The following is a 25012-nucleotide window of genomic DNA, read 5'->3' as shown; positions in this document are numbered from 1 at the left end:
TATTTCCTCTTTCTTAAAAGTGAGATCATGTAAGTAAAATAAATGAGCATTTAACTGTTTCTAGATTGTTCTATTTCCCATTGACTACCTTTCTATTTCTATTGAAATTCAAAAAATAGGCAAAAGGGAGATGTGAAAAAGGTGTGAAGCCCCAAAATAGCTGCTTGAGTCATCAACAGATTGCCTGAAATAGTTCAGAAAGGTGTTTGTTAGAGAATGAGCTATTTTCCTTAGAGCTGTGGGGGTGAATTCTAGGAGAGAAAAAACTACTCTAAACAGGTTGTGAAGATCAAGCAGGAAAAAACACACAATTTTGGGAAGAGTAGGACAGCAGAGAGTTACCTCAGGAAAGTCTAAGCTAACAGCATCTCAGAGCAACCTGTCAGTGCCTATAGAAAGGTCACTGACAAGATGAAGCCAGGTTCTTCACAGTGATGTGTAAAGGGTATGAAGAAACAAGAGGAGGTCCATACCAGATATAAGGAGATACATTTTGACCATGAGGACCGTCAAGCTGTGGATCAAGTTTCCTAGGAAAGATGTGCCATTTCCATGCCTGGGGCTTTTCAAGACTTTACTATTATATAAAGTCCAGAGCAACCCATTTCGACCTAACAGTTGACCCTGCCTTGAGAATGAGGGTGGATACATTTTCCAACCTGAACTATTCTGGGATTCTAAAATAGTTCAAAGAGCTTTTTAAAAGGTTCTGTGGATATGAGACAGAGAACACATGCTCCTAAAATCTAACCAATTTCTTCCCTGTAACCTGCTTACAATCAAAATGTCTGTTTTGTTTAGATATAGCAAACTGAATGATAAAGTTGATGTATTTTGAGAAACAGTCTGACAGGCACTTTTGAGAAGAATGTTACCTTCTCCTCTGAGGCAGGTAACAGTAACATGAATGACAATGTTTAGTGATCTTGGGTAAGAAAGATCTGCTCCCAGAGGTTCTCTTGAGAATCTAAAAGCAGGTAGTTAATTCAGCTGATGTTAACAGGTTTTGTCAGAATTTGGCATGGTAAAACAGTGTTGCTTAAACAGACCTACTCCTGTAATAGTTATTCAGCTAAATTGGCTTTTCTCCCTTTGGTTGTTTCTGAGTTTCGAAACACACAGCAGACAGATGTGTGTGGTGCAGTGCACTCTGACTCCTGACCTATTTACTGTGTGTTTCTGGGATGAATGTCCCATATCAGAGAATCTCTGGGTCAGCTGTTCAAAAAGCTGTTATACCAAAAAAAAAAAGAAAAAAAAAAGAAAAAAAAAAAAAAAAAAAAAAAAAAAAAGAAAAGAAAAAAAAAAAAAAAGAGAATAAGCAGAGTAGGTGTTAATTTGGAAGTCGGATACTGACAAAACTGGAAGGATATATTTTCCCAGGCTTCAGCTTCTTAAATGAAGGGTGTTCCCTTGAAGTTCTACAGAAAGACTTGAAATATGGAGTGCAACTGCTTGACATACTCAATTCCCTACTTCTTCATTGATTTTCTAACACAACCTTAATGCTGTGTTAGCATCATTTCTCTGTTCATTCCATCTGCTCTGAGGTCTCCCCCGCTGTTTCCTAGGAGATATATTGCCACGATGCCTGCATCTGTAAGTCAGTGGCAGATATGGGGCAAGAGCCACGTGGTTAGAGGCAGCATTAGTATCACCTGAACATTTGCAGGTTTCTCAGGGGATCCCACCACCCACCGTCTCTCAAAACCTGAGGGAGCTCTAGCTTTGCAGTCAGCTGCTTCAGAGTGCTATGGGAAAGGGATGCTTGGCTTCTCAGCATCTTTCCACTTCCACTTTTTTCTTTCAACCTAACACCTCTATTAAAAATTGCTAAAAGTGGGTTATTTTTGTCCAGTCAGTCTATTTAGTGAACATTCTAATCTTATTATCTACACATTTTTATGGGGTTTTCCTTATTTACAATGTCGGGCTACTGACAGTTTATGTTATAGTGATCAGGACAGGCCTTTTTCATATCCTTTAGTCTAAGAGGTGAATTTAAAAATATAATAGTAAGCACAATAAACTGGATATTGCAGTTAAACATGAATGACACAGAATATCAGGGTTCCTAAATCTTGCATTAACATCTTCCCTGTTCTTTCCGTAGTAGGCACACAGAAATCTGACTGTGGCTAACAAAATGCACTGAGTCTTACAGCATTTTTAAAACTATGTTTTAAAAATGTATTTAAATTATGACACTTTCTCACAAGTAACCCAAACAACAGCAATGAACCCTTAATTATAGCCAGTATCAGATTATGTCGAAAATAATTAACTTTTTCTCATATGTATAAGGAATTCTATTGTTAATTTCAAATTGCATTTATAGTTGTTTGATTCACAGGAAAAATAGATACACAGGAATTGTTTATATAAAAAAAGCAAATATGTTTTTGTTTAGGCAAAACTGTGAACAAACCAGAATATTTTCTGAATGTATACAAAAGGAAAGAGAATTTATGAAAAAAATCCACATAATATTAATCAATAACTTATGGGAGGTAGACAATCTATTCATTAAATGAGATGAGATCAGAAGCATAGTAAAGGTTTATAGCTTTAACGTTAAAGGTCCACATATAGACGAAATACAGCCATTTTTCTTGATGGCAAGAAGAAGATTAGGAAACATAATACAGCAAGAGTTACGATACAGTGAAAGCTACAAATCACTGACAGATATTTCCTAAAAATACCTGTCAGTCTCTCCAAAAGAAATATTTTTACTTTGAAGTAAGTGTAATCTATAAAGTAATGCTTTTGTAGATTTTAGGGACATTGCATAGGTTTTGTGAAATAAGAGATATTTGAGCAATTAGGTTGTAAATGAAGAAGAAGTTTTACCCTTCCTTAATTCAGGAGACTTAATTTAAGAGTCAAAAACTAAATTCAGTTGTTAAAGTGCAGCAATTGCATATTGTCAAGTTTAAATATGATTATGTGAATAACGTTTAATAGTGGAAAGAAAATGAGACAGAAAGAAATACTAAAGTAAGTTAATATGCTTCTCATACACAGTATAACATCAACTCTATTTAAACAAGATACTTAATTAATTTCATAATATTTTTGTAATTTCAGCCTTCAGTGACCTGTGTTTCAAAACAGGATCTGACAGAACAGAAATCTTTTACACAGTCTGAAACATTAAGAAAGCTTTGAATAATGTTCTGTGTTCTGAAAGGTTTAGGGAAACATAATGAAAAAAGCAGAACATTTCTCAGCTGTGACCTTCAACAAAATGCACAACATGTTTTGCTAAGAAGGAACAAAGGGGCAAAGCTTTTCTGTTGACAAAAGGCTTTTTCTATCCCAATCCAAATCTTACAAGAGAAACCCTACTCCCCTCAATGACTTCCCTCATGAACTACTCTAAAAGAAGCTGAAATGACCTAGACCTCTGTTCTACCGTTGGTATCCTCAGGTTACTTAAACTGGACAAAACCCCCACTTTTAAACAGGTAATATGAGAAATGGAAAATCTTTTGTAGTTTGAAAGAATATAAATTCCTTCTACATGTCTTCACTAAATATTTTGTCCATTTCTGCCCATGGGAGGTGATCTTTTTTACTGAAAAAAGACAGACCTTAGTTGAATCAAAGAGAAAGCAATTTTCAAGCTCCCTTAGCTTTCATTAAATGAAGTTTTTGCAAAAACATGGATGACATATTCAGTTTTCAAAGAGCAGAGCTAAACCTAGCATTCTAGAATATCTATGATTTTTTTAAACCAGAAAGAAAATAACAAAGAACCTGTACTTATCTAGACCAAGACACTCAGTATTTTTTCCTATGCCATAGATGTCAACGGGTGTACAAAATGAGCCACAAAAATTTCATGGAGATTGAATAGCACTGAAGTTAATACAAATAGTTTGTAAAGTGTTTAAAACAGATAAAGAAAACCACAAACTGCAAACAAATCAACAATATGCTGTTTGCTATAAATATATGTTCGGTATGCTTATTTTACACACTGTTCAGCTTTAAACTGGAATTCAGCTTTGATGGCATTTACAAGGATCTTCCCAAAAATGAAATATACACAAATACAGAGCTATAGACAATTAAAATTCAGAGCAAAACTAAAGCATAGAAAAAAGGGTTCTGCTTCAGCACTGTGAATATTCACATTATCATGTGGATGTTAACTAGCCCCAACAATATAATAGTATAAACAAAAGAATGAGAATGGAACAGAGTAAACAAACTCAAACTTGGCATATTATGTTTCTCAAGTGTTCTCCAATGAATTAAAAAAAAAAAAAGAAAGAGCTCATCTTGAAATAAAATACTATTTCAGCCTTTATTCATCAAACAATTTTTGCTGCCTTGAATATTATATTGTCTTAATAAAATATTTCCAAGATTTCTCCCAAAATTTTCAAACACTAAAAACTCATATGGTTTCACTACTAGTAAATAATAAAATCTCAGCAATAAACCTAAAATGTTTTTTAATCATATATCATAGGTCAGGACCTGATTTTCTTTCTAAAATTTTCATTTACGGATTTAATTTTCCAGCTCAGCAAAATTAAAACAAATTTTTTCCTACAGTTGCCAGTATTGCAATCTAGACATATGGACTTTACATCAAACACTGGCTTCTTGGGATCATATGTGATCTTGAAAAAAAAAAATCAGAACTTGAATTCAAATACATCTGATGCCTATATGCATTCCTACTTACAAACACTGTGAAGTCATACCCAGATATGCATGCTTTTATTTGAATAAATTTTCATTGAACAGTGGTGTTAGCTGGCCATTTTTGTTGATGGTGCATTCACAGGCCAGCCTCTTGGAGCTACAATATATTCATATATCAGTCAACATTGTGATGAAAACAGTTTTGGTTTGTAACAAGGGATTTCTTGCTAGATATAACAAATGTATTTTCCCTTTGAGCCATTAGAGGTGCTCTCTGGCTAGAAGTTCCTGGTTGGTAGATGTATCAAAAGCAAGATGATGGACAAAAGCAAGAGAAAACAAGTGTAGCAAGAAGTGTTATTTTACAGTAATTTTTCAGACTGCATATTAAAATTATAAACTTTGTGATGTGTTTTTTTCTATCAATTATTTCCTTTGGTATCTGCATTTTTGGATCTGTTGGTCACAGAAATATGTCAGTGCAATATCTCTGTGTTTTGAGAACTTCAGGAAGCAGAAGTGAGAGAGATCAGAGAGATTAATAGAAATGAACTGGATTAATGGCCTGTTTTAGTTCAGAGTTCCCTGAGTCAAATATCAGAGAAAGACTGCCAGCATACCTATGAAATGTGTTGGATAACACAGTTGTTCTGGTGTCCTCAAACTCTGATTCCACTGTGGCAATGTACACAGGAACTTGCAGCTCCTGAACCATATCTTGAAATGCATTCTTGAAATGCATAATAAAATAGTGTATATGACTATGTGTGTTAGTGCTGAAATTCTAGGGAGGATTAATCTTATGTACTTTGGTACTCTGAAGTTGTTAACTCATTGGTTTTATCCCCCTTGAATAAAGTCTGAGTTACATGGGTTTCTTCTGGAAATACATATTTTGTTTATTTGTACTTCACACTTTCAAAACTTTAAAAGCATATTAATATCTCAACTTCAATGATCTTGTTACCGTGTGTGCTGGAAATGAGTACGCTTGGTTTGGATATGTTTTACAATATACAGCTATGTGACTTCCATCGTATTTATGAGAATTCTGGCAGTTAACTGTTAAGCACTTATTTGAAAAGAAGTTATGATTGATTACAGGTTTGTTGTAGAAACATCAGTTCCTATAGCAGATGATGAACATTATTTGGTTCCACATTAGAAAAATGAAGATGAGCAGTGCATTAAGTAGCTTAACACAGTGGGGAAAAGAACTATTTTACAAGTACTTGCTTACTGCAAAACTTCACAGCATTCTATCACATATTGCCCAGTTAACCAACTACACACTATTTTCTATTCCAAGCAATCCTGTAGTTATGGTTGACTTTAAGACACCACTTATTGCCACTCGTGAAAGCTGCCTAGCATCACCAGGCACTGGGTGATGCCTCAAAACACTGGCAAGCCTGCTGTTCTACAGGAGAGGCACAAATGACAATGATGTTCAGAGAACAGATTATTAATAAATCAGCAATACATCACTAAGTAAGATATGCAGGGTTATTACTTTCTTATAGCTACATCAGTCACAGATCTAACAGTTCTATGGCTTGTTATGATGTCTGCCTCTGTACATTTTCAAGAATCGTACTCCAACTTCTAAGCAATTTCTACTTGCCTTTCGAGTACCAGTGTGTTAATAAAAAGACAAAAAACACTGTAGCACAATCCCATTACAACTATTATAATGAACCAGAATTTGTGCTTTTGATGTTGAGCCTTTGAACTTTTTTTCTTTGAAATTTAGTTATAAAACACACAAGTCTACCACAGAGAACACAGCTTATCTAGAGGGAACAATACCAAAAGGGATTTTTGGAAGGGAAAAATAGACTATGCAAGATAGTAAATATTTTCCCTTGTCTCTTAATATTTCACCAAAACCACCAAGTCCTATGAGTATAGGACTAAATGGATGTAATTATTTAAGCTAAAATGAAATAAAACAATGATATTAATATTTAAGGGAAAATTTAATATAATCCATCTCATACCTTGTTATGTGTCTGAGTTTGTCCAACCAGGATAAGGATATTTGATGAGATAATTGACAGGCAGAAATTGATTAGAATTATGGACCTCTCAGATCTGATGTACCTGTTCAAAAAACAAAGAGAGGGTACACATTTTTTAAAAAGGAAACAGCTAGTAAGTCACACAAAGCTTTGATTTAGTTCTTGAACTGAATATTGGAAACACTCTGAAAGAGAGGTGCTCCCTTTCATGTGCTCAGAAAGAGTATTAGGGACCTATAACAACACAAACATGAAAATGATGATATTTTGATATATATTTCACAATTTCCTCTTAGTATCTTGATATATTTAAAAAAATAACCTACCAATGATTCCTTTGAAAACCTCTGGCAACATGGTTCTAACACCACACTGATAATAACGGGCTTACACGCATTCATGTCAGGAACTTCTTATGCTCTCTGCTTGTCCCTGGGAATATCCACAGCTGGCACAGACCACTCATAATTACTAACTTCAGCAAAAACATGGCCATTTACATAAACAGAAGATTTGATCCATGATGCATACATAAAATGCAGGTTGGTGGATGATACTACAGCAGTGAATTTTGAAAAACGTTATTGGGATAAGGATAATATTAATCTTGATGTTCCAATAGTAGTGTAATATCTTCATAAGACTGAATGCCAAAAAATATCCAAATGTGTACAGAAAGATTAAATTATAGCAGTGAACATCACAGTCATCCCTGCAAACTTATCATATTCATTTAAAAATATGCTTAAGATGAAAAAAGTCTTATCACATATTTGCTTTCAAGATGCAAGTGTTCTTGTTTTTCTGTATATAGTCCTTATATGCTACAGAACAGAAAGAGAATGATTATGGTTACAAGTGAAATACCTTTCTGACCTGATTTTTAGAGCTCTTAACAATAAATGTTGACTTCTAAAATAAATGAAAGGTAAGGGTGCTCAGTTCCCCTGAAGACCATGCCATATCTTTATATATTCTACAATCTACACTACATGCTTCTCACTGGAGTTCAGTTAATATTGCTGTCTCCTACTGAGATGTACACCCATAGCTGACTCTGAGGGAGTAATAAAAAAAGACTGTAGAATCCACAGGAAATGCTGAGCTTTGGACACAAAGGAAATTATTTATAGTCCTTTTTGCTTGCATATCAAGAGATACAGCATTACATTTTTTTAGTTAGTCAGAACAACCCTAATACCACAGTCCACATTCTCCATTAAAATATAGCAACATTCTTAAGGCTAGTGCTATGTATTTGCAAAGAAATACAAGAAGTCCAGTGCCTTGGTTCACACAGAAAGCCCACTGCTGCTTTGTAACTTGTTAACTATTGATTCACCTGGGCCAATTCCCAGCACTGGAATACAAAGGACCTTAGTGGTCGAGGAAATACAGTGCAACAGGAGCTCACAGCAGTGACTTTAGCCTTAACACATAACATTTAATCTTCACCTAGAAGTTCACAGAATCATAGAATCATGATCCACAGATTGCTTGGGTTGGAAGAGAACTTAAAATCACCTAGTTACAACCCCTTGACATGGGCAGGAGCACATTTCACTGGACCAGGTTGCTCAAGACCTCATCCAAACTGGCCTTGAACACTTCCAGGGACGGGGCATCCACAACTTCTGTGAACAACCTGTTCCTCACTACCCTCACAGTAAAGAATTTCTTCCTTGTATCTAATTTAAATAATGGAGTAGACCAGTTCCACTGAGCATGACAGTATTTCTATCCAAGTGCTAAATATATCAGGGAGTGCAAAAATAACACTATAATTCTTCAGATGGGAGTTATATCCTGAAACACTCTCATTCTTAGTTTTGACAGACAAGAACTGATAATTTTTATAGTCTTTTATCATAACTTATGTAACTAGATATTCTTAATAATTATATATATTTCTAATCCTGAGTCTCTGTGGTACATAAGAATGATAGAGAAATGGGTGTAAAATTATCAAGGTGCTTCTAAAAGCAAAACTCTTTTGGTTGACTTTATATTACTCTAGAAATTATTGTTTTCTCCCCTTGTTTCTTATTGCTTTCATAAGAATTTATTTTACTTTAATTATTGAAAAAAGTTAAATGAGAATCCATGTTCACTTAAAAAAATAGTTATTACTTTTCATGACATTTCATCTTACTTTTCTGACCCTTCTGCAGTAAGACATTATGCTATTTCTCATTAATTCTCAGATTAATTTACTCCATAAGTATATATTGCACTTTTACGTCAATATAATATTTTAATATTGTAAACTCAGGATGGAAAGAAAATCTATCACTGGAATGCACCACCACACTACTTAAGACTATTTAATTTTGTGGTCTTTATTCAAACTTAGAACTGATGTGAACAAACTCAAAATCAGTTGACTGATCCTCCCTAAATGTGCCCCTTTGATATTATTTTATTTACAAGTTTTGTTTAAAAATGTTAATGGGAGAAAAGCAGCTAAAGGTATAGGCCAGAAGCATCACAGGAAATATATCACATGTAAGAATCCTGCATTTAGCACTATGAATACCCCACCAAAAGAGCAATACCATTCCCCCTGAAGTGGAGAAAGAGAAGAGTGGGCAATACCATCATCAGCAGGCCAAAACAGTAAAACTGATCAGCCACATCAACAAATGCTTCAAAGCATGCAATACATTTTCCTTTTTTTTTTTTTCACTTTCCAAACAATAAAAGTGGGGTCTCTTTATATTTTAACGAGAGTTCTTTAATGGTCTCTCTTTAAACTGCAATTCAAATAAATATAACAACACCTTTACATTTAGCTTTCTCAACCTGTTACATACCTCCATAATGCTGCATAGACAACTGCTAGGGTGATCAAGGCCAAGCAGGAAAGACCACTGCCTACTATTAAGGTCACTGAGGGTGTACCAGATGATTCCATGATCTGTAAGTTACAACAGGTAACCATGAAGAAAAAACATCCTCCAGCAATCAAACCAACAAGTCAAATGAAAAAAAAGCAGAAAGAGCAAAATTAAAAGCTGACAAACTGTCACAGATAGTTTCAGTAGTATTAGTTATGAAGAAGAAATCAACTTAATTCCAAAACCGATCCCTACATAACTCTGAGATCTGCTTAATACATTCCTCAGAGGCCTCTGAGCTTTAAACTGCCTTGTAATACCTACATGATACTTTGGAAAATAAACTAGTAATATTACAGTGTTACAGGAGACTATGATGTTAGCACAACTTTAAATGACTCTCCAGTTAACACCAATTAAAAGGTATACTTATCTTCAGAAGTTGAACTATTTAGAATTGTGCATTAAACAAACAGCTTGGTTTCACTGTAATATATTGCAGATCATCTAGCAATTTGTTCCATCATTTGATTCATGCTTGTTGCAGAATGACCAAACTTTCTGACTTTTAATAACTTTGACTTCAATCCACTATTCTCACATGCTTAATTTCCTTGGGCCTATGACTGCCTAGAAGGAATGGCAGGATATCTATGGCAACAGTATCACAAGCCTTCACAAAAAAAGCTACAAATTCAGGATTATTTCATTTTTACTCACCATATTAATAAAAAATGAAAATAAATGAATGACCTTGAAAACAAACTAGCTTTCCCTGCTGTAAGGGAAACTACTATCCTCAGATATCAGGTCAGCTTTTTTCCTCAGTATACATATGTACTCATGTTCTGAAATAGACATGGGTTTTTCTAATAAATATGGGAAAAATTTAGAGCTAAAAGTTTTAAAGGATATCATACCTGGTTTATCAAAATGCTTTTTAAGCTTCAGAGATGTATGGTAAATTGCATTTATCAAGATATCTTTTGTCACCCAAATAGGATATAAGACAGATGTACTTTTAGGCCAGATCTCAGGCAGAAAGTAGTATTTTATTTCAACCACTTTTGTCAAATGGATTTACTTTGCTGTTAAAAAAGAGTCTGTTTGTATGTTTCCAAAGCCAGGAAAATGAATTCATGCTCTAGCAGCATAACTTCACAAATATTTGCTTTTCAGCTGTTTTTACGTTCAATAATATTGGGAGTGTCTGCTCATACACTTAATGTTCCCTCTTTCTCATGAAAACTTGATTATTTTTCTTACATCATATCAACAGACTACATAGAAAATCTGTGCTGAAAATGTTCAATGCAGATCTGCAATCTGTTTAACTACAGTATCTAGGGTTTTCCTACCATGAGCAATAATAGAGACCTGTACGTTCCCTTAATCGTTCAATACAAAAGTTTTCTACACATTTGCACCACAATTACAAGGCTTTCTCTAAAAAAAAATTATAGAGTTCGAGAGCATGCAAATTTCACTAGGATTTAGTTGTATCTCAGAATCTGGAATTCATTTATCTGAGACACTGTAGACACCAGGAGACCAACATTTGATTACCTGCAATATTAAAAAATTCCTCAATGCAACGCCTGCAATATACCTGAGAGGAAAGCTGGACCAGCTCCCCCCTCCCCCCGCAGCCCCCCCCCGCATTCCCTTTTGCATTAAAACTGGATTTTTCCCCCCTCCTCTTTGTTACTTACTATTTCTCTAGGTTGCTGAGCCAAAATGGCGAAGGTAGAGAGACGATCACATAAGCATTTCGTATGGGATGCATCGGTAAGCACAGTTTTACATCCCTGGGTGGACCAGGTTCCCAAAGAGTCGTTCCTGCAAAGGAGAGAGAGAGGAGGGGGTGGGGGAAATGGGGGTAATTACGCCTGCCGGCCGGTTCCGTGCGCAGACAATGCCGCCGGTCCCGGACAGCGGCGGGACCCGCGGCGGGGCGGGCGGGCAGGGCGCGGAGCTGTCCGGGCGGCGGTGCTGAGCGCCGGGCGCTGCCGAGCGCCGGCCGCTGCTGAGCCGAGCCCCGCCAGCCGCGGCAGCGGCCGCCCCCTGCGCTGCCAGCCACCTCCGAGCCTCACCAGAGCACTGCGAAAAACTCATCGGGGGAAGAGGGGGAGGCTTTGTTTCTCTCTCTCTCTCTTTTTTTTTTTTTTTCCTTTTTTTTTTTTTTTTTTTTTTCCTTTTCCTACCGGCTCTGATTCTGGTCTTTTGTGAGAAATGTGATGTTCTGTAGTTGCGGTGTCTTTTTTGGTCCCTTTCTTTCTCCACTCCCCCCTTCCCCCCTCTTCCCCCCTTTTCGTGTGTGTGGCTAGGTTAAAAGCATGTGGTTCTCAAACGGCTGTCTGGGTTATGCCAGTTGGACCGGGAGATGCCGGATCTTCTGTTCTACTGCTATTTTTGCAGAGGATTTGGGATTTTTTTGGTTGTTGTTTTTAGCTAGCAGCCTTAGAAATTTCACCCTGGAAACGGCAGCATCAGATGCCTCCAACTCTTGCCTCAGTTCCAGCAGAGGGGTGGATTTCGGTACAGCAGCACACATCACCAAAGAGACACGCGAGTTCGCCCTCCAGACATCACTCAGTCAACTCGCCTTTCCCGGGCTCCCTCCCCCTTCTCGATTCTTTTTCTTGGGGTGGCAGCACCAAGCTAACCCCAAGCCATAGCAATCGTTTGGTGGCACCTTTCACCAACCACCCCTAAACAAAACATGATGATTAACACAGCCCCCGAATTCAATTAGACATTCAATATGCTAATGCAAGGTCTGAAACCCACCCCAGCAGAACAATAAAAATGGTATCAACCCACGTTTTCTTTGTGCAAGCAAGGAGAAGGAGAGGGAGAGACAAAAAATCATCTCTCCTGTTTCCTGAACTGCAGTGGGGAGGGGGGAAATATTTTCTACAGGAAAAATGGGTTGGTTTCAACTAAAGCAAATATATTATCTTTACATGTGTTATATTTAGAGAACAACTGGGTTTCTTTCATCTTTTTTTCCCTCCTTTCATGTCCAAGGAGCAACTGCAGTGACTCTGCTGCCAGCAGCAGCATGTGTGCTGTCAATTCCTGTCCATTTCACCTCAGGTCACTAAATGACTTAAAAAAAAAAGAGAAAATGAAGGTCGAAGAAACAAGGAGGGGGAATAAAAATTTCCAGTCCCTGTGACCACCCTTGTTTCACCTCTTCTGCCTCGACAACACACCTCTGTAAGTGATTCTATATGCCAGGGCCCTCATGCAAAGGCAATTTGTTATCCCAAGCCTGCTCTCAGAGTGCAGTTCACCCCAGGCCACTTCAGCATTTTGTACCACTAGTTTTTGAACACACCAGATGTAGCCCTTACACACTATTGTCTTCAAAACAGAATCCTGTAATAAACAAAACAAACAGCGACTGAGGGAAACAATTGAGAGAAAATCACCAATTCTTCAAGCCACTAAAGCAGTTTATTAGCTTTCCCTTGCAAATTGTGTCTTTCAGAGAGCCACAGGCTAAATCAACATCCACTTTGAAAAACAGAGTTACATATTTTAAATTCTGAAGCATTATCTTCTGGATAACTTAAACAATTTATTTTATTAGCTTTCTTGTCTCTTCTCTTATTGTGGCACACAGTTAAGGCCAAATGAAATGTGTTTATCTTTGCTGATTAAACATTAAGGATTGATAGCTTAAAAGAAATTGACATATTTAAAAACAAAAGGATGGTATTATTCATCCTGAGAATATGATTTAATAAATTGAATTCACCCTATGCTGCAAAGCACTGGATACACAATACATCCAGTCAGCACTGAATCCTTGCACATGGTGTTCAATGCACAAGAGTTAAACAAGTTCTAATTATAAAATCACAGGCACCAGTTTAGTTTAAAACAAAGCATCTGTTAAAATTATAATTATATTTAAAGTACTATAAATCATGGGCAGGCCAGCAGGTTTACACTGGCTCATTCAGTTCTTCAAGTCACTTGCAGAAATACAGATTTCCAGTCATGGGGTAACTGAGCCACAAATACAATACGTATTTTGCAAAAATTTTTCAATACTACTGAAAATTTTGTAGGATTTCCAAAAGCAGTCTGAAATGAACAAAGCAGTCTAATTGGATTCCAAAATAAGACATCATGGTTGGAGCAGATTCAGTCTAATATGGACACATTTTATTGTTCATCTTTTTTAGTGATACACTTCAATTTCTTGCTCAACAGTATTATATTTTTATATGTTGCAGATCAAAATTCATTAAATAAGTTTCTTCTTTCTTCTAATCAGTGCAGTTTTAAAAAAAGCACCTCATTAATAAATATATTTGTAGTCTGTCGAAATGATGGCTAAGAGAAGCTGCACAGAATGTTACACTAAGTCCGTGAAAGAGACTGAGTAATGAGCAGGACCAGAAGAAAAGTGTAACTGCAATTTGTTGCATGAGGCTTATGCCAGAAGAACAGCAAATGCATGATTACTTATTCCCTCAGAGATGCTGCTAATTTTGACTTGCTGACATAAAGTAATGATTTGGTTTTAGGTATAAGTAAATAAAGAATGGGACTATGGAAGTAAAACGGGTACATTGCATTTAGTACACCTCAATGCAACACTTTTTATGAAGTACTCCATCTATGATCTGTCCCTCTTGTAAGGCAACTCTTCTGGTCTAACCAGAATCTATGTCATACTTAGAAGCTTCATTCCTTTTTGGTGTGATTTTCTTTGACTATGTGTCTAACATTTGGGGTTATCATATGAATATGCAAAAGGGCACTTATTATTCCTGTGGATCTTTCTTGTTATGCAGAAAGCTATAAAGGAGTGACAGGTACTATTAACACATGCTCTATTTATATCAAGGGAAATTATTGAATTGAAAATATCTAGCAAATATAGATGTAGGTTCATGCCCATTATTGGCAATTTTTGTACTCTTCTACTGAGTTACAGATTATTTAATCAACCTGGCAGAACTCCCATGATAAAAGAAAAGGAATTCCCAAGAAGCACAGATTCACCATTGCAGATCTTGTGTCATCCTGCGGTTGAGGCAGGGAAAAGAGCAGGGGAATCAGAGAAATGGGGTAAAAAAGTCTAAGTCAAATTTAATTATGGCCTATGTATCTATGGCTAATACAGCATATGGACCAAGAACACACTCAGCTCCAACATTTATGTGTAAGTGTGCCCTTCTCCAAGTAGTCTTGCAGCTAGTGGAATGTGGGGGTGTTTTTCGGTACCCTTTCAAAGTTTAAGGTGAAATTCCTGTTCTATGCAACAAAAACGATGGCCAAATGATATAGAGAAAATTATGTTAATGGTGTATTATATAGAAGGAAAAAAAAATATGAGTTTTACTCTCATAATGTATGACACAATATTGTGTAATTATACTCACTACTGAAAAAAAAATGATATTATTATCTCAGATATCAAAATGGAAATGTAGTTTATAAGACAGGACCATATTCGTAAAACAAAAAATTCACTCATGACATAATTGCCTATCTGACAATGACAATCAGGCCACATTTTATATTCTAGCAAATGTTTCCTTTATTTTGCAGTATTTGTCTTGGTCTCATGAAATGATTAACCGCTTACTATTGTTTTCTTTTATAATTAATAGTATACACGTTTAACTAATTGCATTTTTTTTACTTTAACTTCCTGATATATAAAAATCAGTTTTGACTTTGTTATCAGTCACACTCACTCAATAAAAGACTTCACCTCACACCATACACTGTCTATTTGTTAGTGTATTTTGAAGAATTAGTTTTCAAATGAAAGATTTTAACATTTTTTTAATGGAGGTTCTGTGAGACAAAGGAAGCTAGTAACACCTAAGCAAACACTTTTCCCCAGATTAGCAACTAGTAGAGCCTGGGTTTTGGTCATCATAAACAAAGAGTTAACATCTTGCTATACATCTACAACGGTAGCCTCTAGTAATAGAAATTAGTGATTTCTTTGCTGATTGATAATTGTGGTTAAATCAGGATAAGAAAGTTTTTTGTTCCACTACTTCAGCAACAGGAAGAAGCTATTATTTAAGTATTTACAGCTTTGTAGAAAGCAAACTACATAGAATTTAAGAAATTATAATATTATTTCTGCTGAGATGATTTTAATTTTTCTTAATTCTTGTGTATGTACATTTCTAAAATATTTTTTTCTGTTCAACTAGATGCTTTCCTTTAGGACAGAATTAGGTATTCCAACTCCATTCTCAATAAAGAATGACATATAATGATAAGAAGGACATGGAAAATGCAAACATCAGATATTTTAGCTAGCAAAGGCAGGGAAAAACTCATGGCCCTTATGAATGGACAGTTATAAACATCTCTGTGCCTGTTTAGATGTGCTAGCTGGCACATTAGTGAAGATAAAATCCTTCCCACACCTGCTTGCTTCTTTACACCTGGACCTAAAGTCCCAGGGAAGTCATAGGGATGGCTCAACTGCTGGCATCTCCTTTCAGTTGTGCATATTCATACACCTGAGACATCACCTAACTCTTGGCATGCACAGTTTCTTCTGTGATCAGTATTATTCCTATCAGCAGCATATGGCAACATCTAGTTTATCACCACAGTCTTTTCTTAAGTTAAAAAAAAAAAAAGTAATATAAAGGAAAAAGAGGAAAAAAAAATAGGATAAAGAAAGTGTGGATGTCAACACATTTTTGTCACACATAAAATTGCAGTTTAAAAAACTACTGTTTACCCTAAAATTGTTAATACGATTAACACTAGGTCATTATGACTTAGGGCTTTCTTTCCCCTCACAGAATTAAAAAAAAAAATCCCAAAACATGAAATTGTGGAAATAAAAAAAAAAAAAACAAACCAACAAAAAAACCTCCCCCCCCCAAAAAAACCAAAACCAACCAAACAAAAAAAACCCCAACAAAAAAACAACTGCCTTAAGACTACATGTCTAAAATACTGCAGATGTCCCAAAAATGATGTCTGCATTTGTGTGGTATCAGAAGAACAGGCTGGGTGATGAATATCTTGCAATTGGATTTCCAACCAGAATACTATAGGGAGTTCATTCTTCCGAAGACTAAGGCCACTTTTCCAATTCAGACACTGAAATGTTTAATTGTCCTCAAAGACATACTTGTGAATATCTTTTTTGTCAAAGAAAACAGAAATCTTTTAAAATTTAATTTTCTCACTGCTCTATATATTAAAAGTAAATCCTATATAAATAATTGTTTTGTGAAACAAACGTGCATCTGGGCTGAAAACTGAGTTTTATTTTAATATGATTTAAAGTAGAGATATTAAACCTTAAAATGTATAATTTGTAACAGAGCCACTGTAGCTATAAGCACACATAGTTAGATTAACTTTCTAATAATGTACAAGTTAAAGAAAGCTCCATGAGAAGGATCAAAAATTGGCTTGGTTATCTGTTTGGCTACTATAAATAAATGATCCATCGAAAGGAGAGTTATGGAATTGAGTATTAATGCTTGTGGTAGTATTTTATTACTTCCTATACTTCCCTGTCCATACTGTTTAGGGCATGATCTAACACACAGTATGTTTGAACTGTGCTGTAATCAATAGTTACCCTTCTAACGGCATACTGCAAGTGTATCAATGAGTAAAAAAAAGAAATCCTATATAAATTATATGACAAAACCAGGACGAAGTAAATACTAAAAGTTCCCTGCCTCCTACTGCATAGTTCTCGATTCGTGGTCCTCTGTACTATTGCTACTACGCAGACGTATCATTATTTGAGTTACGGGATTTATTAACGTTTTTGAACAGCAGTGGATAAATGACAACCCTTCAGTTCTTTTTCTGTGTCCTAACAAGCCTAGTGGATTGCATTTGAACAAGACCATTTTAACCCCTTTCTCAAAATTATAGAGAAAATCTCTCAAAAAATGACTATCAGTGTATCTAAAACTTTGAGGGAAACCAATCAATTTCCATAGCTTTATCTCTGTCTGAGTCTGTAGATGGTCTCAGAGAAAGTACAACTGAAGCACTGGGCATTCCCCCTGTGTACACATTGCCAAAGGTTGTTGGTATCTATTTAGAATTTTTAAGAACTTTGTCTTCTTTCCTCATGGGCCTCCAGAATGACTGGTGCAGACAAGAGGCCTTAGTTCCCTTCCAGGTTATATTGTCCTTTCCAATCTTGTCTAGGAAATTTTGTCAAGCTCTTAGAAACTATGCGAAGAAAGTTCTTACCAAACTCAACCAGACTTATTGTGTCAAATTGACAAACCATACTTTTTATGAATCTGTGTTCGTGAAAATTCCTATTGAACTTGATCAGACCTAGGTGTTTTAACAGTAAACCACATTATTTGTGAATCTGTTCATGGAAGTTCTGATTGACCTTGACCAGATTTATAGTGTTGAACTGGCAAACCACACGATTGATGGGTCTGCAGTTGAGAATGATAGCCACAGTACTGGTGCATCTGAGATCTCATTGAATGCAATCAGACTTACCATGCTGAATTTGTTATAATGAGAAATTAAGCCTAGCTATACCCAGCCCCTTTGATCTCTGAGGACTAGCTGGAAAGCAAAAGGGTTTATTTTCCACCCAATTTCTATACTCTTAATGCAACACACTTCTCAAAATCAGTAAAATCTTTCATGTTCTTTTGTTTAGACTATAAATGTGTATGTAGCTTTATGGTGAACTAAGGACAAATTGTCATGTAGTGCTTTCCAATTGATCAACCTACAAAATCTTTCATACCATATTATTATTCACATGGACTCCTAGCAAAAAGGAACCTTGTAAATTGACTATGGCCAGAGGCTGGGAAAGCTTAGGGGCTCAGAAGTTTATCCTGGAAATTAAGAATGTCAAAGCTTGGTATCTATTCTAAATGTTTCTTCAAAAGACAAGCAATAAAGCACAGTATCATTAGGTCAAGTTTCAAGGCCAGCATGACAGGCATGGATAGGAAGAGGTGTGAAATAGAATTGAGGGGAAGAGAAGAGACTGGTTCCATCAGTGTTACAACATCCTATGCTATCCTACATTATATGGGCAGACAAAACAAAAACCATTACATGTCCAACCTCCTCAAAGCATGCTTTGGATCGGGCTCCAGAGGTTCTGACCATAATACACGAAAAAAAGTTAAGACACATAATAACAATGGCAGAAGCTAATATGTTGAGTGGTCAGACATTGAAATGATGCTCATTGTGTGGTGATGCACACTAGAGCTGAGCTCTCCTTTGCAAGCTAGATGTTTACATACTACCTTTCAAAATCTTGAGCTAAGTTCACCTCAAAGGTGGACAGTGGACAGTCTCCTTTTATCTCACAGCTCAATGCTTCTGAGGTGTGAGTTCAATTTCATTATGTTTCATGCTGTTTTTGAGGGGTGTTGAATAGATAAAGATTTGTAGATGACCTAACCCCAAATTACAGCATATTCTGGAGGAAGAGTACCCTCATCCCTTCTTGTTGAAGTAGAATTATGCATTCGGCCAGAAGGTAAAGCAAAGCACGGACTTTGTAGCCATAGTGGAAGTAGACAGACTTTGGCATCTGCATTCCAGTTCCTGCCCCATTCAATGTTACTCTGTAGACTGAGCATTCAAACTTCAGTATTACATGTTCTCTGAAGATCCTCAGGTTTCATATTTGTTCCTTCATATCTTAGCTGTATGACTAAGAACCCTCATAGTTGTCAGCATCTCCTCCCCTGTATCTTGTGATACCACCTGCTGCTCTTACACAATCCTACTGTGTATCCTACAACTGTTACCCATGGGTTCTCTGAAGAACGTACTGTGGGCTATGGCAATTGAAGATAAATGACTGCCTTAGTGTACCATTTTAAAGAAATAAGGAAAGATCTTTTTCTGTCTTCTTACACTTTGAAAATAAACTTAACTCAAGCCAGATTGAGATAAAACAAACAACCAATCAAAAAATAGGACACAGTTACAAATGTTTATAAGAAAAAAAAAAGAAATAAAATAGAACTGACATTTGCTCTACTGACATGGAGATTATGTCTCCCCTTTTATCCAGCTGTTAGTCGGCAAGATTTCTTAAGAATTCAGTTTACAAAGAGTTCTATTTTCTCTATATGTTAGGCCTCAGGTTATGTCCTTTTTGTTGTGTAAGACACTTGCTTTTTATAACCAATCTTTTTTTGTAAGTCCTTCCCAGAAGCCTAAACAGATCTAATCTGTTTTTCTTCAAATGCATTGATTTCATTCTTATTTGGGAGATTATCTGACCACCCTTTTAATTAAAATAAGTATTCTTTTTCTTCCTTAGGGATGTCTCTTTTTTAGATCAGATGTTATCTTTTGTACCAGACTGGCCAATTAACAACAGCTTCAATAAGAGTAATCCTTATCTCCCTATTCTCTCTTTGGTGAGTCAGCATGCATCCTGACTGAATCTGCACCAAACCTTTAACTGGTTATCAGGCTGCACATTAAAAACACATTTGATACAAATACCTCAGTAGGAAAAAGGCATACAGCTTGCAATTGGCTCTTGACTGAGATTAGACACAAAGTAATAAGCCAGTTTGAGGTGACAAGGAGTTGTAGGGACTGATGCTTTACATCTTTGGTTAGGTATTTTCTCTTCAGCAAAAACCCTAACTACAGAATGTAAAACAGTGGTCTTTCTCTTTCAGATAATATTTAGTTATAATAGGAAAGAATAGGATTACTGGTGAATAGAGGGAATTGGAGTCGCCTCCTTGCTCCAAAATGCCCTACAACCTAAAGATTTCATTCTTATAGCATGGAGATTTCATTCTTACAACACAGAGACTCCTCTCAAAAATGTTCTGAATGTTGCAATGATGAGACCCTGCCTTGGGTCTCTCCCATCTTGGGTGAGCTTTCTAACCATTGAACAATCAGACAAAAATCCCTTTGTATAGGGCTTCATGCATGTGCTGTCCATGTTTTATGCATCAGCCAACTCATTGTTAAGTAAAGGTCACAGTCAAGACTGACAGAGAGATAACTCGCTTAAGTACCTTGATAAGAGTTGATGCTAAGGTTCTTAGTCAAGAATGACTTGACCAAAACAGCTTAACATAAAACTCAAAAGAACCTCTGGATTCAAGTTGTAAAATATTGTACAACTTTGAGGTGTACAATGGCTGGAGAAGAGGTCTGGCAAAGGCCATTAAGGATTAAGTTGTGGGTATCTCCCTATCTCATGTAATAACTGAAACTTAATTGAAATGGGGCAATGCAACAAATCTGAGAAAGCAGCTGAGATGAACTGGCTTTGTATATGCTCAGCTATGAGCAAATGTAATGCAATACAGCTAAACACAAAGCTTTTTAAAAGTTTTTACAATCTGGTTAAAAACCAAAACTAAACAATCCAGATGTTGCTAAGCTGGTAGATGTAAGACGTATATTGAAAACTCTAATTCACAGAGCTAACTTCTATATCACTATAAAGTAATGCATCTTTTTTGTCTTAACAATTTTCACTTTTATTTTAAGATCACCATGGTTAGAGTCAAACAAAGTACAGATTTAAGAAATGGAGGTTCTCTTGTTAAAAGAAAAAGAAAATGCAAGAGACACCTCCTCAGTGCATTTTTTAGCCTCTTCTAAGTTAGTCTTAGCACTGAGATTCTTGTCTTTCAGTCAGGTTTGTTACCTTGGAACTCATTAATGTGTCTGCTCAGCTTCCAAACTCAAAATGGTTCGAATGTAGCCTCTTTGGATTTCAGCCATGTGAGGTACTGCTCATCTGAATCTTCCTGAGTGTTTGTATTTACCAACCAACTGCCCAGAAAGATAAATTACAGCTAAACAACTTATTTTAAAAACCTCTTCACACCTGTGTAATGGTAGCCTTGCCGAAAAAAAAAACCCAGCTGATGATGATAATTTCTGGAGATAACACCTAAAGTGTTTCACTGAGGTTTTGGCTAGGAGTGCATTGAAGAAGGATACGTGCATCACACTGCAGAAAACATGAAAGCAGATGCTGGGGAAAGAGTGATGATCTGTACTGTGCCATGTCTGAACAGAGAGCTTTATGCACTAGGGATTGTGGCTACTCAATAGTAAAATGGCATGTGTTGCAGAGGAGGTCACTGTGGTCCTCAAGGCCCACAAGTGGATTCTTTGGACATGTTTCAAATTCAATCTGCACAGGTACAATATGTTTGATACATTCACAATGCAACAGATAATTTGCATTTGTAATAACAATATATCTGTAAGTCTCAGAAAAATTTTCTGCAGTGAACAATACAGGATTTAGGTCCTCTTACTTCTCTGGTAAATCCATTTCAGCTAGTCACATGCCAGCTACAATGTTTAGACAAATTTGACTGCTGGCATTAAAAACTGAATAAATTGTTTAAGAGATTGGACAAGTGCTTTTTTTTCACAGTCTAAAAAAAGGGGATAGAGGAGGTGTTGGGGAGTATGTGTCTTAAGTAGGTGCCAAAAAAGTGCCTGTCTGAATAAATGAGTAAAGATTAAAAGCCTATCCACTTTCATCTCCTCAGAAATTTTTTGTTTGAGTGTGTCTTCCTGATGGGAAACAGCACCAATACCCTACAGGTACAAGAGTTGTAACAATGGGGTTGTCTTCTGTCCACTGACAAAGTTGGTATAGTCTTCAGCCTTCAGATGTGGTAGAAAAGGACTGAAAAGTGTCCTACAATAATCAATGTTAGTACACTAATGATTATGTAGCTTTCATCTGAAAGCCTTGAAACAGAGACAGACAGTATCACACTGAATCTCAACATAAGGAAGAGATAACCCCTAGGACTGAAGGCCAAAACCAAAATATGGAGGTAAATTACTTCTAGATTCAAAAGAAATACAACCAAATACAGTGCTATACTTATTTCCTTCTATCTCCACATAGAGATAGAGATGCTTGCAGCACTTTTGATCTTCGTAATACTGTATCACTTAGGATATTGAAAATATATGTATATGAAACATATACAGTAAAATTATTTAGGTAATGTTGCAGCTTTTTGTTCTCATTGGCATAAAAATCCTATCTCATGATGTCTGTCTGTCTGTGGCATGTCACATAGATGTGGCATGCTTTAGCTGAAAACTCCAAATGTGAAATGCCTTTCCTTTAGTCAGACATAGCATTGCAAAGAGAAACTGATTCAGAGCCTTCCTGCATTTTGAAGTAATTTACATTCTGTTATGTTCTCATGCTACTTGATGTTTTAGAAGTGCAATAAATAAAGAATACAATTAATTTGGTTTACACTGCTTGATCTGAATTACACACAGACTACATAGCATATGAAACTTATTAGCTAGAATATATCTCCTAGAAATTACATAATGAGGGCAGTTGCAATTATTGTCTGTGCATGTACAGTATTCAGGGAATGTCATGAATCCACCTCATGTCAGTACATGCTGTATATTGATTGGACTTGTCAACTTCAATGGAATATCCTCAGCATCACTCACATCAGAACCTGGCACTATATTTTGATCTCTCAGACAGCTAAATGATATCTAAAATTACATATAAGCAAACATCTTTCTATCGACTACGCATTGGAGAAAACTCATGCGTATATTTTAATTCAAAGATGCTGGAGCATGTCAAGTGCATGATGTGTTCCTCAGTTATATTCGTTTTCAGCAGGAGTTTGGAAATAGCAAAACAGAAAATATGACTACACCACTCTAAAAAAGTCTGCGGTATGCCCACATTTTGAATGCAGTATGCAGTTCTGATCTCTTCCTTACTCTAACAGATCTAGTGGAACTAGAGGGATCTCTGGAGAACATGCAACAGCTTCTATAAGGTAAGTCCCTCTAGTCAGGGTAAGAGGTGGTTGAGGGAGCTCTGATAATGTTTGTAAGAGTGCCATGGTAAAAGTGAACCAGGAATGATTGTTACTCCTTTTAATATATGATCTAAAGGCATTAAACGAAGTTATTAGGTTGTATATTTAAAACAAACAATAGCAGGCACTTTTTTTCTCACAGGACACAGTTAAATGATGGAAATCTTCACCACAGGAGATTAGAAATGACAAAAGATTATGTGAACTGAAAGAGTGATTAGATAAACTCACAGATATGAAAATCTTTTAAGGCTACAGCACACAAAGATAAAAAAATCTGACTGTACATCCCAAACCTGTTGGAATTTAAGATGTATACCAGGAGAATAGCTATTAAATAAGTACCTTGCTATTAAGTACTCTTCTAGGATTTGTTAACAGGCTTTGTAGCAGGCAGAATGCTGGGGCTAGAGTAATCTTTTGCTTGTTCAGCCCAGCTTATGCTTAAATTATTATTCCTGGTTCAAAGGATTTGCTTTCAAATGAATCGCATTTCAGTTTGCTGCTTGTTTCACACTGCATGTGAGTCATTGAGGTGAGCATCTCCACTGCTGGCACAAATGGCAGTGGTGCTCTCCGGCGCAGTGCTCAATGGGGTTTCCCAAACCAGGGGAATATCAGGGAAGCTAAGAGAGCTGTCAGGAGCTTGCAGCCTATGTGACAGTGGCTGACAAGACCTGGGCAGGGCCAGAAGCAACAGTGACCAAGCCCCATCCCCCGTCCCCCCTAAAATAATCCCTCAGGGGGCACTACCAGTCAGGGAATGGCATGGCAGTTGGTGCAGGGTATGCAGGAAGGGCACAGAAGCTCAGCCAGGAAGAAGTAGCATCCACCTGGCAGAAAGCCCCAGCCTCTCTAAGCTCTGGCCCCAGCATGACTGATGCAGCACTGCTCACTGTGCTTCAGTGGAAACATGTTGACACTCAGGAGTCAGCTGCAGGGTGTGCTCTGCAGAAGGGAGGAGTGAGCATACCCCTTGGCAGGTGCACCCAGGTAGAAGTGATGTGATTTTTTTGATTACTTTGATAACGGACAGAGCATGAAAGAGAGACATTTGGAATGTCACCCTACTTTCCCTATGACAGGCGTGACAGGCAGACAGAACGCACAATATGGAGGATTCCCTGTCCACTTTCACCCTGTCCACTTTCACCCTGGCTGAACACAGTTACTTAAGAGATAGGGAGCAATGGCAACAAGTTCCTGCCAAGAACAACAGGCACATTTTCTCTGTGACTTTTCAGGTGCGCTGGCCTAAAAGTGTGAGGCTTAGCAAGTGGAACTGAGCAACAGCAAGGATGATGATTAATCTAGCTTGGAATTGTCACCAAAGTCCTGAAGGGAAAAGGAGTCCAGGAAGACCAGACATTCCACAAGAAGGAAATCTTAAAGATGCAGGGTCAGGCCATTACCATATGTCAAAAGACAAACTGGAGGAAAAGACTGCTCTGTTTGAACAGAGCGTTGGCTGGAACTCAGGATAAAAAAAGGAGTGTTGTCACCTTTGAAAGAAAGGGTGGAAGACTTGGGAAAACTACAAGGATGCCATGAGGATTTATAAAGAGAAAATTAGAAGGGCCAAAGCTCAAGCAGAACTTAATCTGCCTGCTTGTAAAAGACAACTGAAAAACATATCAGC

At 36.8% G+C, this 25012-nt stretch overlaps 1 protein-coding gene across 1 annotated transcript in view; it reads right to left on the bottom strand.

The window, feature by feature from the left end:
- Nucleotides 1–25012, bottom strand: part of ADGRB3 (adhesion G protein-coupled receptor B3) — a 440870-nt gene that overhangs the window by 84134 nt on the left and 331724 nt on the right. The window contains exons 17-19 of the mRNA XM_063389429.1: nt 11233–11359; nt 9497–9600; nt 6663–6765 (exon numbers count right to left, since the gene is read on the bottom strand). Of these exons, the coding sequence (XP_063245499.1) occupies nt 6663–6765; nt 9497–9600; nt 11233–11359 (334 nt within the window). The remainder of the gene's footprint in view (nt 1–6662; nt 6766–9496; nt 9601–11232; nt 11360–25012) is intronic.

This window comes from Prinia subflava, chromosome 2, assembly GCF_021018805.1.
Source record: "Prinia subflava isolate CZ2003 ecotype Zambia chromosome 2, Cam_Psub_1.2, whole genome shotgun sequence".
Lineage (NCBI taxonomy): Eukaryota > Metazoa > Chordata > Aves > Passeriformes > Cisticolidae > Prinia > Prinia subflava.
Note: the sequence above shows the minus strand (reverse complement) of the source record. Positions and strands in the feature narration are given on the sequence as shown.